This window comes from Elephantulus edwardii, unplaced genomic scaffold, assembly GCF_000299155.1.
Source record: "Elephantulus edwardii isolate Elephantulus edwardi_28Jun2011 unplaced genomic scaffold, EleEdw1.0 scaffold00185, whole genome shotgun sequence".
NCBI lineage: Eukaryota > Metazoa > Chordata > Mammalia > Macroscelidea > Macroscelididae > Elephantulus > Elephantulus edwardii.
Genome location: NW_006399935.1, coordinates 1,295,152 through 1,310,004, shown reverse-complemented (window position 1 = coordinate 1,310,004; position 14,853 = coordinate 1,295,152). Strand labels below are relative to the sequence as shown.

Genomic DNA, 14,853 nt, shown 5'->3' with positions numbered 1-14,853 from the left:
ACAGCAACATCCACCCAGCCGTGACCACACGGGACAGAGTAGGATTGTCCTTTAGGGTGTCCTCAGCTGACGTCTTAGGGAGCAGGTCGCCAGGTCTGCTCTCATACAGAACTGCTACTGGGCTTGGTCCACTGACTTCCATTCACCGCCCCATGCTTCACCTCTGCACCACCAGGGCTCAGTTTAGGCTACAGCTGAGAAAACCCCAGGGAACACGGTTCTACCCTTTTGTTGCTGGGGACTAGGATCGGCAGACAGTAGGATCACAGACAACCCCTTTGAGGTTGTGAAGAAGTTAAGGGGTGGGGCTGAAGAGGATTGTCATGTGCTGGTGGATTTGAACTACATACCTTCTGAGTGGGCAGCACGGCTCCTTACTCATGAGGAAGGGGCTTTCAGACTTTTCAGACGGGCAGGGGAGTGCCTTCCAGAATCTTCAGGGCTGGAAACAAAGATTTGTTTTGTAGCCTTTCCTTCTGTCATACTGTGGTTCCGTTGGGTGGATTTGAACCAGCAACCTTTTGGGTATTCCCGCTCACTGCTGTTGAGTTGATTCTGACTCCTTAGAGACCAGGCTTACCAGGCCTAGTGGTAAAGAATTGTGCTGGTAACCCCAAAGGCAAACTGTTTGCATACACCAGCTGCTGCCCAGGAAAAAGACAGGCAGTCTCCTCCTGTGTGATTTAGTCTGTGAGAAACCGCTGGAGGGTGAATTCCGGGATGGTTCCCTTTTGATAGCACCTAACAACAAAACAGAGTAGAATGGAGTAGTACTGCAGGTCCCACAGTCACCTGATGATGGAGGACCTTGCTAGGGGCAGACAGCAGGTCCACATCCACCCTTGACCTCCTATGTCCCCCACCAGGAGCCCAGGGATGCTGCCCAGGCTGTAAACAGGGAGGCGGCACTGTGGGGGCTGCCGGCAGCCAGGGCTGGGGAGAGACATGTGGACACGTGGCCTCCATGGCTCCCGCCTACCAGATCCTCCGCTGGGCCCTCGCCCTGGGGCTGGGCCTCACCTTCCAGGTCACGCCACATGCCTTCCGGTCTCAAGGTAAGGGCGGTCTAGGATGGCCCGGAGAGAGCCAGTCAGCGGAGAAGAGGGTCTGTGGGGCTGTTGAGAGGGGAGGCCCTGGCTTCACTGAGCCTGGAGTCACACCTGGCAGCTCAGATGCAGGGGCCAGGGAGATTGGTATCACCTGCCCCAGGGTCACTGTGGCCTCTGCTCCCGCCCCTTGCCTGTAGATGAATTCTTGTCGAGTCTGGAGAGCTATGAGATTGCCTTTCCCACCCGCGTGGACCACAATGGGGCACTACTGGCCTTCTCACCCCCAGTCCCTCGGAGACAGCGCCAGGGTACAGGGGCCACTGCGTCCCGCCTCTTCTACAAGGTGGCTGCACCCAGCACCCATTTCCTGCTGAACCTGACCCGCAGCCCACGCCTGCTGGCAGGGCATGTCTCCGTGGAGTACTGGACACGGGAGGGCCTGGCCTGGCAGAGGGCTGCCCGTCCCCACTGCCTCTATGCTGGCCACCTGCAGGGCCAGGCCGGCAGCTCGCATGTGGCCATCAGCACCTGTGGAGGCTTGGTGAGCTGGGGGTTTCTGGGAAGGCAGAGAAAAGATTCACAGGTTTAAAAGAAATTCATATATATGTTTGTACAACATTAGGAATCCCTGGGTGCACAGGCAATTAAACATTTGAATACTAGCCTAAAGGTTGGCAGTTCAAACACAATCAAAGGTGCCACAGAAGACAGGCCTGGCAGTTTGCTTCTGAAAAGCACACCCTTTAAAACCATATAGAACACCTTCATTCTGCACACTTGGAGATGCTTGAGTAAGAATTGACACAACAGCAGGTAACAACTGCAGCAATCATGTATATAATGAGAGATAAGAAATGCACATCTACATATCTCATGCTTCAGGAAAGGGCTTAGTAAACATTTTCAAGTGTTTTGGGTTAATTCCTACTGTTAGGGTGCAGTTAAAGCAGTACTATGGGGAAAATATATAGCTTTGATGAGGTTGAAAAAATTAATGCAGACTGAACTGCCATCCTGAAAAGTCAGAAAGTAAAAACAAGAAGAATAAAAGGAATGACAGTGACAGAGACTCAGAAGGGTCCTGGGAACCAAAACTGATCCAAACCACTCTGCTTCCTTACCCAACCCCCTACTCTAGCATGGCCTGATTGTTGCAGATGAGGAAGAATATCTGATCGAGCCCCTACAAGGTGGGACCAAGGGGCGCCGGGGCCCGGAGGAAAGTGGCCCGCATGTAGTGTACAAGCGCTCATCTTTGCGCCACCCACACCTGGACACAGCCTGTGGAGTGAGAGGTACACTTGTCCTTCTGGGGTGGACAGATCAGGTACCAGTCAGCTTTAGCTTGAGGCAAAGGTTGAAAGCAAAATGTTTTCAGTGCCTAGGTTTGCTTTAGTGGATATGTATAGGCAAATAGACATGGACATTGATAAGATGGAAGGAAGTTTATTATATGTGTAATTCCCTGGAAATAATCCAGCATTCCACAGAGCCACACAGAGTTGAACCAGGGACAAAGTGACAGCTGTGGGAACTGTAGCAGACATGTATACAGCACACAGAGTGGGGTTAGCTAAGGTTTTTTTTACTTCCTGGGAATGTGCTTTTGAATAATTCTTCAGGGGGCATAGGTACTATCCCTAGGTGTAGGATACCTTGTCTGGGAGTGGTTAGGATAGGGCCTAGTGGCCCAGGGTTATAAAAACTTGGTTGTAAGGTGTTGAACTGGCAACCGAAAGGCACACAGTTCTAATCCACAGCTGCTCCATCAGAGTAAAATTAGAAATCTCCTCTCATGCATTTTACAGCCTCCGAAAACCCACTGGAGAGTCAGCTGTGAGTCAGTGCAAACTCAGCAACAGTAAGAAACATGAAATCATTAGTGCCACTCGCTGGTCCAGCAGTAAGACAGACAGCGGGATGGCCAGACAAGTATCTGGGTGTAAAGCCATCCCACTACTACAATTATCAGGCAGTAAAGCTATGGAACAGTTTTCAGGGCAGGATTAATTACAACCAGAGTGGTAGGGAGATGGTGGTACCCTCACACATCCAGGAAAGAGAGTGGGATTTCTGTACAACCAGAGCAGTCACACAGTTAACTTGTCAGGGAGATAGTTGATGGAAAAACAAAGTAGGAGGACCTGATCTAGAAACAGAATAGGTGTGATGTGGGCCTGTGGTCTTCTAGCCTAAAGAGGAGTGGATTTCATCCACTACTTTAAAAGTACAGAGGCCATTGCTGGCAAGGCAGAGTTCTTTTTACTTTCTAGTACAGTAGTTCCATGCTCAGCTGTTAATCAAAAGGTCAGAGGTTCAAATCCATCAGCAACTCCGTGGAATAACAAGTATTAGTGTCTGCTCCTATAAGCACTTAACTGTTGTTAGATGCCATCAAGTTGAGTACAATCCACAGCGACCCTGTGATCAACAGATCTGAACCCTGTCCTGTCCTGCGCCGTCCTCACACTTCCTAACACACTAGATCCCATTGTGGCAGTTACTGTGTCGGTCCACCTGGTTGAGGGTCTTCCTCTCTTTCATCAATCCTCCGCCTTTCCAAGCATGATGTCCCTCTCCAAGGAGTAGCCTCTTCTAGCAGTATACCCAAAGTATGTGAGACAAAGCTTTTATCATCTTTACTTCCAAGGAGCGCACTCTAACTGCACTTTCTCCAAGACATACGTGTTTGTTCTTTTGGCCGTTCATGGAATGTTCAGTACTGTTCTCCAGCACCACAGCTCAAAGACCTCAATTCTTTTTCTGTATTCCTTGTTCACGATCCACCTCTCAGATGTTTAGTACATGATCAGAAAGACCATGGTCTGAATCAGGCACACCTTAGTCCTCTAGTTGATATTTTGACCTGTAAAGACTACAGCCTAGAAAATCCTGTAGGGTGGTTCTCTGCCATATAGCATCTCTAAGTTAGACCTGACTTAAGAGCCACGATAAAACCCAAAAGACTGGCAGATCAGACCCACCCAGTAATACCGTGGGAGACAGGAGTGTAATGTGTTTCTATGAAGGTTACAGCCAAGAAAACTCAGTGGAGTCGTTCTACTCCATAATACATGAGTAAGAGTTGACTCTGGTAACTAGCAGCAATGTGAGAGAGATTTACTTTGAGAAAATAGATCACTTGTATAAAAAGAATGCAGGCAGCATGAGGACAGCAGAGTCTGACTTCTGTTTCCTCCACAAAGGGGAACTGTCCCCATCAACAGCATCCACAGTACAAAACTTAATTTCTATAAAATGATGTGGTCTCTCACACTGATGCACCTTCTTCTACTAATTCCAGTGCCAGTCTTAATGTTCTACTGTGCCCAAAATCCATTGCAGTGACTAAATAGACTTTGTAGAACTATACTCATGCTGATGGGGTTTGTTAGAGAAGTTAACAGGCTATAATTCAGGTTGACAGCAGGATACAGTCCTTCGGTCCAGACAGCTTCTCAAGTGTGGTCTCAAGTCCTTTGACTCTCAGCTTCACAGCTTAGACAGCTTAGATCATTGTTACAGAGTCCCCTTAATCCTGCCAGTCATGGTTTCTTCCCTCAGTCCTCCAGCAAGCTCGGGTGAAGGCCTCTGCCTCTGTTTCTGTGGGGCAGCAGTCCCGAGGCAGCTCGATTTCATGTCTAGTCCTTGTTTTCTGCTGAGGCTACTGCTCATTCTTAGTTCATCCCTGTCTGACTGGCGCAGGAATCTCTGATTGCAGAGGATGCACACCGCTTGCTCTTCCTTGTTGGTGTTGAGATTCCCAATTTCTGCTGCTAAACTCACTCAGTTTAATAATGAGATTACCCAGTCCCCTTGTGGATAGACTAACACACTCTTTGCTTGTTCCCATCCATCCGTGCAGCACAGCCCAAGTCAGTGGCTGGGGAAAGCCATTTGAACAATCAGCCATTGACATCAAAACTCGATTATAGGAAAAGGCAAGTCCCAAATCCGTAAGTCAGGTGACAGGCTGAAAATGTAGACTTATATTCCAAAATCTTTAGGCAAAAAGAGTGAAGAATAGGTGTGTCTGTTTATATTCGGGAGGCAGAATACACTGAGGGAAAAGCAGAATGTCATTTTCGATTGGATAAGGCCCACCAACTCTGTGAGGGTATCTTAGTTATTAGCTAATGCTACTCTAACAGAGGTCACAAATGGATGGTTTAACAAATAAGTGAACATCTCATGGATAGCCAAAAGAACAAATAAGTACGTCTTGGAGATGGTACGGCTTTGGAGTGCTTTTTGGAGGCAAGAATGATGAGGCTTTGCCTCACGTACTTTGGGCATGTTGCTAGGAGGAACTATTCCTTGGAGAGGGACATAATGCTTGGAAAGGCAGAGGGTTCAACCTTGATGGATTAATACAGTGATGCAATGGATAGGACGAGGTTCAGATCTGTTGTTCATAGGGTCGCTATGAATTGGACTCGACTAGGCAGCACCTAACAACAACAGCTTAAAAGTTCAGGAGGTAAAAAAAAAATTCAGGAGGTTAGAAGTTCAAATTCAGGCTGCTGGCTCCAAGGGATGGTTTCTCTTCCGTGCAGTTCTTGGAGAACTTTGTATGTCTTGGTCTTCCCCTGTGTCAGAGAGCCTCCTATTGGGAAAAAAACCTGGATCCAGACACGCTCCACTCCTGGAAATTCTTTCTTGATAGTAGTGGTTTCACTACCCCTCTCCCTTTTTCTCTCCTATGAATATATCTTAACATTGTGGAGAGAGAGTTACTTTGAGGAAATGGTTCATGAGATAAAAGGTGGTTTTAGACTCCAGGGAAACTACAGAGCAGGGCTATGATGGGATTAAAAAGCACAGCATGCCACCCTTAGCCGTTTTACAGTTACCAAATCACAGAGAATCATTAGAGAATTTCTGCATTATATCATCTCATGCCTGTGTGCTGAGGGGGACACAGTATGTCTATGACAGGGCAATCTGCTTTTCTGAAGGTTAGCTGATTGAATCAAATGGGACCACAGAACTCCTCTAGTATGCTCAAACATTGGGCACCATGGCCAAGCCAAGCAACGCATAAAATGACCAACACGGTCAAGAGCTACAGTCTGATGGAGTACGAGAAGACTGTCGCACCAGGCCTACGACCACAGTCAGCTGTGCAGAGTGGATGCTGTAACACGTGGGTGGTTGTACAACCAGTTGGGCAGTGGGACAGTTGAGTTGTAGTACAGTCAGACCATTAGGCCCTGGGAAAGGAGGACATGCGGGTAGTCCACAACCAGAGAGCTGGGCAACGTGGTGGCTGGAGGGTTGTGTAATTGGAAGGCCAGGAAGTTGTACAGTTCAGAGGGTGAGTTGGACTGTCCCACACGAGTTCATGTGGGCAGTGGACCGGTCAGAGTTGAACAAACATGCTGACACAGCGGGACATTAGGGAGCTGTTGGACCAAGTGCTTTGGCAGAGGGACAGCCACGCAATTGTGCAGGAAAACTGAGTATTTGGCTCTGCTGCACCATCAGGCCATCAGGCTTTGGGAAAATGGGCTGCCGTGTTTTCCCATTGCCCGTAGGGAAGTCAGGGGTTATTCGGCCCAAGTTTGGCATGTGTCAGTCATACCATCGTAGAGCTCAGCTTACGGGTAGTGGGGCTATCTGCAGTCAGGCACTTTGATCACATGATCAGATCGTGAAGGGATTGACAATCAAGCCGCTACACCATCACAGTGGGCAGTGGTGTTAGGAACAGTGAAAAAGAAACTGCCTGTCTGTGCTCTTGATGAGAGAGAGCCACCAGACAGGCAGGGTTACACAGGGGCAGCAGTTCACTATCTGGGTCCCACAGACGAGAAGCCGTGGAAGGGGAGACCGTGGTGGCTACGCACCCTGAAGCCCCCACCAGCCAGGCCCCCAGGGAACGAGACAGAGCGAGGCCAGCCAGGCCTGAAGCGCTCCGTTGGCCGAGAGCGTTACGTGGAGACGCTGGTGGTGGCCGACAAGATGATGGTGGCCTACCACGGGCGCCGGGATGTGGAGCAGTACGTACTGGCCATCATGAACATTGTAAGTGCCTCCCCCTCGCTGGGCAGGGGCACAGCAGGGGGCATGACCCCAGCCCCAGCCTGAGCCAGAGCGCTAGAATGGAAGGGACCGCGTGGAGGGCGGCTCTTGGCACTGAATGAGTGGTAGCCAAGTTCAGGGGCTCGGAGGTTAGAGGCTGAAGCCGGACTCACTGGGTTCGGATCTAACCTTGGCCATTTTACCTGACTACCCACGAGCAATTTACTTCCCCTTTCTTCCTTGGTTTACCAAAAAAAACCAAAAACAAAACAAACCAAAACAAAAAGCCCTAAGCCAATTGCTAGCAAGTCCTGGAAAGCTCTGGTGACCTAGTGGGATGGGAGTTGCATTGCTAACTCAGAAGTGGTACTTCTGACAGTTTGAACCCACCAGGGCTCTACAGGAGAAAGACGGGCAGGCTCCTCCCATGTGGAGGGTCTCTTAGGAGTCGGTTCCAACTCGACAACAATGAATTTGAGGGGTTTCTATTCCTATTGGTTGTAAGTCATGGGAAAGTAGACCTCTGTTCCACAGGGTTCTCCATGGCTGAGTCTCTAGGTAGTGTAAATAGTCAAGCAGTCAGCTCCTAATCAGAGAGTTGGAGGTTCAGATACACCCAGAGGCACTAGAGAGAACGGCCTGAGGCTCTGAAAGTCAACCATTAAAACCCCCCTGAGCGTCTTGATGGACTCTGCAGCCGCACTGGTACCTCGCTGGGTCAGGCTGGATGTGAGGCCATCTAGAGTACTTGATCCATCGTGATAAAGGGTGTTCTTGTTCGACTGCAGCATATGGGAAAACAAAGTTTAGTAGATGGACAGCAGTGTGCCAACATAAAATCTGGTACCACTCCATTCTTCCTCCTGGGTTTTCAGTGTTTCCTAAAGCCTCTCACCAGGGCTTTTATGAGGCTTCCTTCTAGGAAGGAGCTGTGGTGGCATAATGTATTGTGTGTTGCATTGCTAACCAAAAGGTCAGTGGTTCTAATCCAGCAGCGGCTCTGGAGAGAGGGAGGGCCAGCTCCTATGAGGAGCCATTCATTGCCTTGTAACCCCAGTAGAGGGTTAACTGTGAATCAGAATCACCTTGGTGGTAATGAACTTGATTGAGTTGCTTTCCCCAAAGAGTAACAATGGCCTGGGGCTTCTGCACAGCCTGGCCTCTGGCTCCCCGTCATCTCTGTCTCACCCACATCCTCAGTCATTTTCTCCTTCTCTCTCACTACTGTCTCCAGAACCTTCTGACCCCAGCCCCATAGGTCCACCTTCCAGAGGTGATGCTCAAGTTAGTACCTCTTTTTCCTTTTTTTTTAAATTTTTTAAATTTTATTTTATTATTATCATTTTTTTTTATTTTATTATTTTTTGTGTGTGTGTACCATCAAGTCAGATCTGACTGGTACAGGAGGAGATTGTTCCTCCTTCTCCAACAGAGCATCTGGTGGATTTGAACCATGCATCTCTAGGATTGCAGTACACCTTCTTGCCACTAGGCCACCAGAGCTTGCCTTCTTTTTCCTTTTTTAAAAAATTTTACTTTGGTTTACACACAGAGTTTGTATACATTGTATTTCACGCTGTCCTTCATTCACATTGTTTCATACAGTCATTCTCATTCATTATGTTTAATAAAATCAGTCACCATTAAACCATGCGCGTCATTACCCTGTCTTTCCAGATCCCCACCAGATCTTTCCCATTTATTGCCTTACCTACCACCACTGCCCACTAAATTGTGCAACCCTGTGATTTTTTCCCCCTCCTGTCCACCATCCCCTCTCCGTTCCCCCCCTTCCCTCATTGGATGTTCATACTCGTTTTACTGGTTACCTTCTGGGTTTGATTTGTTGTTATTGTTTATTAAAATTTTTTTATTATTTTTTGTATGTGTGTACCTTCAAATTGGATCTGACTGGTACAGGAGACTGTCTCTCCTTCTCCAGCAGAGCATCTGGTGGATTCGAACTGCTCACTCCTGGGATTGTAGTGCAGCTTCTTGCCACTGGGCCACCAGAGCTCACCTAGTTACCTTCTGTTTTTACAATAATGGTCCTGTGCTGTATTTGTCCTTGAGACACTGCGTTAGTTCTCTCTCAAGTTAGTACCTTTCGGAAGCTGTAGCATGAGGCCGTGTTAGCACATCCATATGGCCTCCACTGGGCAAGACAAGAGGCGGCAGACGGTGGAGGGTAGGCAGCCTGGTACAAGACAGGTGGACAGATAGACGGAGCGGAGCTGAGTTGGAAATAAAGGTTCTGGGAAGTGACCAAGGTTTTACAAATAGCATATCCAGAATAGGATCCCACTTTTGACACCTAGCAGGGTATGACTTGACCTTTGCATCAGTTTCCTCCTCTATAAAACGAGGATAGTGATAGTATCTGCTTGTGCAGATACACGTACGTAACAGCCTGAGACAGACACATGGGAGGCACCTGATTAAAACAAGCCCTGCGGGTGCTTTGGTGCATTAGGGTTTTTTCCACACTGGGCTCCTCTTAAGACTCGGTCTCTCTTGTTTCTTGGAGGTCAGGTTGCCAAACTTTTCCAGGACTCGAGTCTGGGAAACAACGTTAATATCCTTGTCACACGTCTCATCCTGCTGACAGAGGACCAGGTGCGGGTGCCGTGTCCCTCCCCGTCCACACCAGCACTGCCTGCCCCTCCGCGGGGTGACTTGGTGCCCATACGTCTCACTCTGCCCCTTCCCAGCCTACCCTGGAGATCACCCACCACGCTGGGAAGTCCCTGGACAGCTTCTGTAAGTGGCAGAAGTCCATCGTGAACCGCAATGGCCACGGCAATGCCATCCCAGAGAATGGTGTGGCAAATCACGACACAGCAGTGCTCATCACGCGGTGAGGGCTGGGGCTCCACCGGGGTCCACCGTGGGATCATGGGAGGGCCTGGGGAAGCCAGGGAGGGGAAGCGGCTGCCGGAAACGTGGAAACGTGGTGTAGGGCTGGTTAGTTTTAGAGACGGGGTTAAAATTTGGATTAACTCTGCGCTTAGCCTGGTTCTCAGGTTAATGATAAAATTAGGCTTAGAGATTGAGCTAAGCCTAGGCTTTGACCTTGGACTACTTTCAGGGTTAGGGTTGTGGATAGGTTTGGGAACTGATGTGCCCATTCCCCATTTCATTTATTCATTTGGTCACACACATGCAGCACCCCTTAAGGTCATCTGGGGACAGTGCATGAGACAGTCCATGAAGAGCTCAGCCCCCAGAGACAGGCAGGGGGGGACCCATGGAGCCCCAGAGGGCAGCCTGTCCCCTCACTACCCCCTCTCCTTTTGCAGCTATGACATCTGCATCTACAAGAATAAACCGTGTGGCACGCTAGGTACTCAAGCCCTGTTGAGTAGAGGCCCTTGTGAAGGCAGTGGGTGGGGGACCCTGGACAGCTGGTAGGGTGGACGGTGGTGGTCAGCCCAGCCCTGTGTCCTCAGCCCCACCCCCACGTGCCCATTTCCCAGGCCTGGCTCCCGTGGGCGGGATGTGTGAACGCGAGAGGAGTTGCAGCATCAACGAAGACATCGGCCTGGCCACTGCGTTCACCATCGCTCACGAGATCGGACACACGTGAGGCCGGGGACATGAGACGGGGAGGGATGGAAGGGCTCGGGGACACCCAGCAGAGCCGATGCCCCCCTCTGCAGGTTCGGCATGAACCACGATGGTGTGGGGAACAGCTGTGGTGCCCGTGGCCAGGACCCAGCTAAGCTCATGGCTGCCCACATTACCATGAAGACCAACCCCTTCGTGTGGTCGTCCTGCAGCCGCGATTACATCACCAGCTTCCTGGAGTGAGGACATAGCCGACGGCCTGCCAAAGGGGTCACCCTCACATTAGGGGGTTGGCTGCTGGAAATCAGAGCTGGCCTCTGGGAAGGGTTGTCACCTAGAGAGAGATGGGTGGGCTGCTGTTCCCTGGGGCCGTTTGCAGCCTCCCAGAGTGACAGCCACCTTTGTTTTGCGACAGCTCAGGCCTGGGGCTGTGCCTTAACAACAGGCCTCCCAGGCAGGACTTCGTGTACCCGACGGTGGCGCCTGGCCAGGCCTACGATGCGGATGAACAGTGCCGCTTCCAGCATGGAGTCAAATCGCGTCAGTGTAAATACGGGGTAGAGAGAGCCTTCCTGCTTTCCTTCCTGGGAGGGAAGAGGGCATGGCCACCAGGGTGGGGGTGAGCCTTGGGGGGCCGGGAGGTCAGAGGTGCTCAGATGCCACAGTGGACAGTCTTCAAGAATAAGAGAGGTTTCTAGAGAGACTGCTGGTTCTCCAGACCCCTCCAGACCTGGGAACTGGGCCAGGGAAATCCTCTAGAAAGCTACTCCCTGCCCAGTGCCTCAGGCCACCTGTGGGCTGCAGAGGACCAAAGTCTCATAACCCCTAAGGAGAAAGGTGGCCAGACATGGTGGTGATGCCTTCACCAAGGACAAGCTGTCTTCTCCATCTCCACTTGGCAAAGCACTGGACTGAGTCTTCCAGGGACACCCTGTCTTCACTCCCCAAATCCCTATTTGCCCTCCTGGCCCCTGCCCTTGGCCAGACAAACTCTGAGCCTCCTGACTGTTCCCCCCTTTCTCCTGAGGCTCAGACTCAGCTCCCAAAGCCCTATCCATGCATAGAGAATGACCCCAGGAAGTTCAAGACGTGCCGGCGTCCTGCCTTCAGGGGCCACTCCTCAGCTGGAGTCTGCCCTTCAAGTCCCTGAAAACACTCCCCAGCTCCCAGCGTGCCAGCTCCAGCTCCAGCTCCAGCCCTCCACACCCTCAAGACTCAAAGAGTCAAGCTAATACCATAACAACTCAAAGCCAGCAGCAGACTGTTAAAATGCCCTCACTTCATTTTCTTGTTTACAGCCTTGAAAACTCAGTGGAGGGTCAGCTATGAGTCAGATCTGTCTCAACAGCAATTAGTTTCTTTTTTTTTCCTCCCCACTTTATTCACCAACACTGAACAGCCGCTAGTGTTTGACAAAGAAGCAAGTTCTGAAATAATTTCTGTTACCATACCACCCTTACGCCTCCTCCCTAGCTAGGCTGGTAATTTCTGGGCTCTCCAGTGAATTTCTAAAGCCTTTCAAAGCTCCCCTGAGGGTCTGCTGTGTCCTGGGTATCCTAACAACATTTCATTTACTGAGTATTCATTCACTACGTGCTAAGCATGTTTTCTGGGTCATCTCATTTGAAGCCCAGACAGTCCCCTTATCCCCATGTTACAGATAAAGGAACTGAGGACTAGGGAAGTTTACTTGTCCAAGAATCATAATCCAAGAATACGGTAGAGTTGGACTTTTAACTCAGATGTCTCTGTGACCCCAAATTTCAAAAGCAAGGTAGAGGAAACCTGTCAGAACGTGAACATTGAATTGAAGTCTAGTGGCCTAGTGTGGTAAGGAGTCAGGCTCCCATCCCAAAGTTAGGTGGTTCAAGTCCACCAGCTGCTCCGTGGGGGAAAGATGGACAGCTGCCTTCTGTGAAGTTTACAGCCTCCGAAAACCCACTTAGGGGTTGGCTGTGAGTCGGTTCCTGTTCAGTGAATGTGAGTTAAGTTGAATTAGGGAGGTTATTTGCTGTATGTTGTTGTTTTGTACCATTGAGTCAGAACTGACCCACAGCTGACCCTCCAGTGGGTTTTCAGAGGCAGTTTAATCTCACAAGAGGACATCACCCCTCTTTCTCCTGAGGAGTAACTGGTGGATTCTAACCACGTGCCTCTGAGATGGCAGAACAGTGTCTCACCACGAGGCCACCAGAGCTCCCTTTGCTATGTTGTTGTTGTTGTTATGTGCCATCGAGTCGCTTGTGACTCATAGCAAACCTATGTACAACAGCCCTAAACTCTGCTCTGTCCTGTGCCAATCGCACCGTATCCTACACACCCATCCCGATTACCCCAGTCACTGAATCAATACACCTCATAGAGGGCCTTCCCCTTCTGCGCTGTCCCTCCACCCTCCCAAGCATGATGTCCTTCTCCAAGGACCTGTCTGTCCTGACAACATGTCCAGAGTATGTTAGACGGAGCCTTAGAATCCTTGCCTCCAAGGAACAGCCTGGTTTAACCCTTTCCAGGATGAATCTGTTTGTTTTCCTAGCAGTCCATGGTATTCTCAATACTCTTCTCCAGCACCACAGCTCAAAGGCATCAATTCTCCTTCTATCCTCCTTAGTCATTGTCCAGCTCTCTGATGCATAACAAGTGATTGCAAAGACCATGGCCTGTATCAGACGCACCTTAGTCTCCTAAGAGACACCATTGCTCTTCTATGTACATGTTAATATTTATATAAACAGCAGGACCTAGCACCTGAGACAGAGGTAACCGTGGCCATTACTAACCAAAACAGGGAATTTTGCTCAAACCCTGCTGTATTTACCCTGCCATCGGGACCTCAGAGCTTTGTAGTATAGGAAAGTAGGCATGAGAGTGACCATTCAATAGCTGAGGACCCTGAAGTCCAGAGAGGTGGATTGTATTGCAAGTCTGTGGCTGAGATGAGATCTCCTAGAGCATCTGGGGCTCACTGAGATGTGCATGGCATCTTTTCAAGGAGATTAGACCTAAAGCGGAGCTGGGAGAGACCCATTTTCTTTCAAAAATGTCAAAAGGGGGCTCGAAGCTGCACATTTAGAAATGGCCAGGGAAACATAGGTTAAATGAAGTAAAGAAGCCAGGCTGCATTTTAAGCTAAGAAGTAGTCTCCTTTTGGGGAGTGAGTCGGAGATGCCCGAGTAGATGTGGAGGAAACAATTCCAGACTGACTTCATCTACAGGCATAACCTTTCTTGTAGCTGTTGGTGAGCCAATCTCAAGTTATCAAAACTTGGAGGGAGTAAGTTCAGAGAGAAGAATATGGGTGTTTATAAAACGCACTGGTAGCTCTCCTCAGAGGAAGACCCTTTTGAGGTGGGCCGTGTTTAAGCCAAAGGACCTGAGAAAATGGCCATAGCTGAACACATCGTATCTGGTGATGGGACTTGGTTGGCCCAGTTAGCATTTAAAGAGAAACAGCAAGCTGGTTTTCCGGTGGAGGAAGAACATCTCATATGGTTTTAGTCTCCTGAACACATCGTATCTGGTGATGGGACTTGGTTGGCCCAGTTAGAATTTAAAGAGAAACAGCAAGCTGGTTTTCCGGTGGAGGAAGAACATCTCATATGGTTTAGTCTCCTCTTCAGAACCCCCAGTTTATTTCATACTTGAAGGGTTGAGCCAGAGGAATCTTGAGAGCCCCTCCTGCCTGAAGAGAGCAGAAATGGAGCCTGTGAGCAAGGCCTGATGTTTCAGAATGATAACTAGTCTCGGAGTTCCTTTGGAAATTTGGAAGCTGTCAAGGACCGAACTGTAGGGTAGTCATAGGACAGATGATAGTGGCAGGGACTTGACCTGTGTGAGCCTTGGTTTTCTCATGGTAGGAAGGATTTTGACACCTGTTAAGTGTCTCATAAGCTCAGTTTACTGATGGAGGATGGGTCTGCAGCCATGACCAAAAAAAGGGGGCCAGAGGAGACCCAGGCAAGGACCACTGGGGCCCTGTGCCAGGCCAGCACTGAGCAGGACGCCTGGGTCCTCCCAGGCAAGGTGGACTGCCTGAGGGCGGGGGCAGGGAGGGCGAGCCTGAGCGGGCGCTTGGGCCCGCAGGAGGTCTGCAGCGAGCTGTGGTGTCTGAGCAAGAGCAACCGGTGCGTCACCAACAGCATCCCGGCCGCCGAGGGCACGCTGTGTCAGACGCACACCATCGACAAGGGGGTGAGTACAGGCCATGCGCCCC

The 14,853-nt window shown here is 50.0% G+C and overlaps 1 protein-coding gene across 1 annotated transcript in view; it reads left to right on the top strand.

Moving 5' to 3' along the window:
• Positions 1 to 872: 872 nt before the first annotated feature.
• The window catches only part of ADAMTS10 (ADAM metallopeptidase with thrombospondin type 1 motif, 10), a 22,735-nt gene continuing 8,754 nt past the window's right edge, over positions 873 to 14,853 (top strand). Inside the window, exons 1-11 of the mRNA XM_006896343.1 lie at positions 873 to 1,055; positions 1,247 to 1,590; positions 2,188 to 2,344; positions 6,859 to 7,076; positions 9,606 to 9,689; positions 9,785 to 9,930; positions 10,373 to 10,416; positions 10,550 to 10,655; positions 10,733 to 10,879; positions 11,056 to 11,197; positions 14,724 to 14,831. Coding sequence (XP_006896405.1) covers positions 965 to 1,055; positions 1,247 to 1,590; positions 2,188 to 2,344; positions 6,859 to 7,076; positions 9,606 to 9,689; positions 9,785 to 9,930; positions 10,373 to 10,416; positions 10,550 to 10,655; positions 10,733 to 10,879; positions 11,056 to 11,197; positions 14,724 to 14,831 — 1,587 coding nt within the window. The 5' untranslated portion in view covers positions 873 to 964. The remainder of the gene's footprint in view (positions 1,056 to 1,246; positions 1,591 to 2,187; positions 2,345 to 6,858; positions 7,077 to 9,605; positions 9,690 to 9,784; positions 9,931 to 10,372; positions 10,417 to 10,549; positions 10,656 to 10,732; positions 10,880 to 11,055; positions 11,198 to 14,723; positions 14,832 to 14,853) is intronic.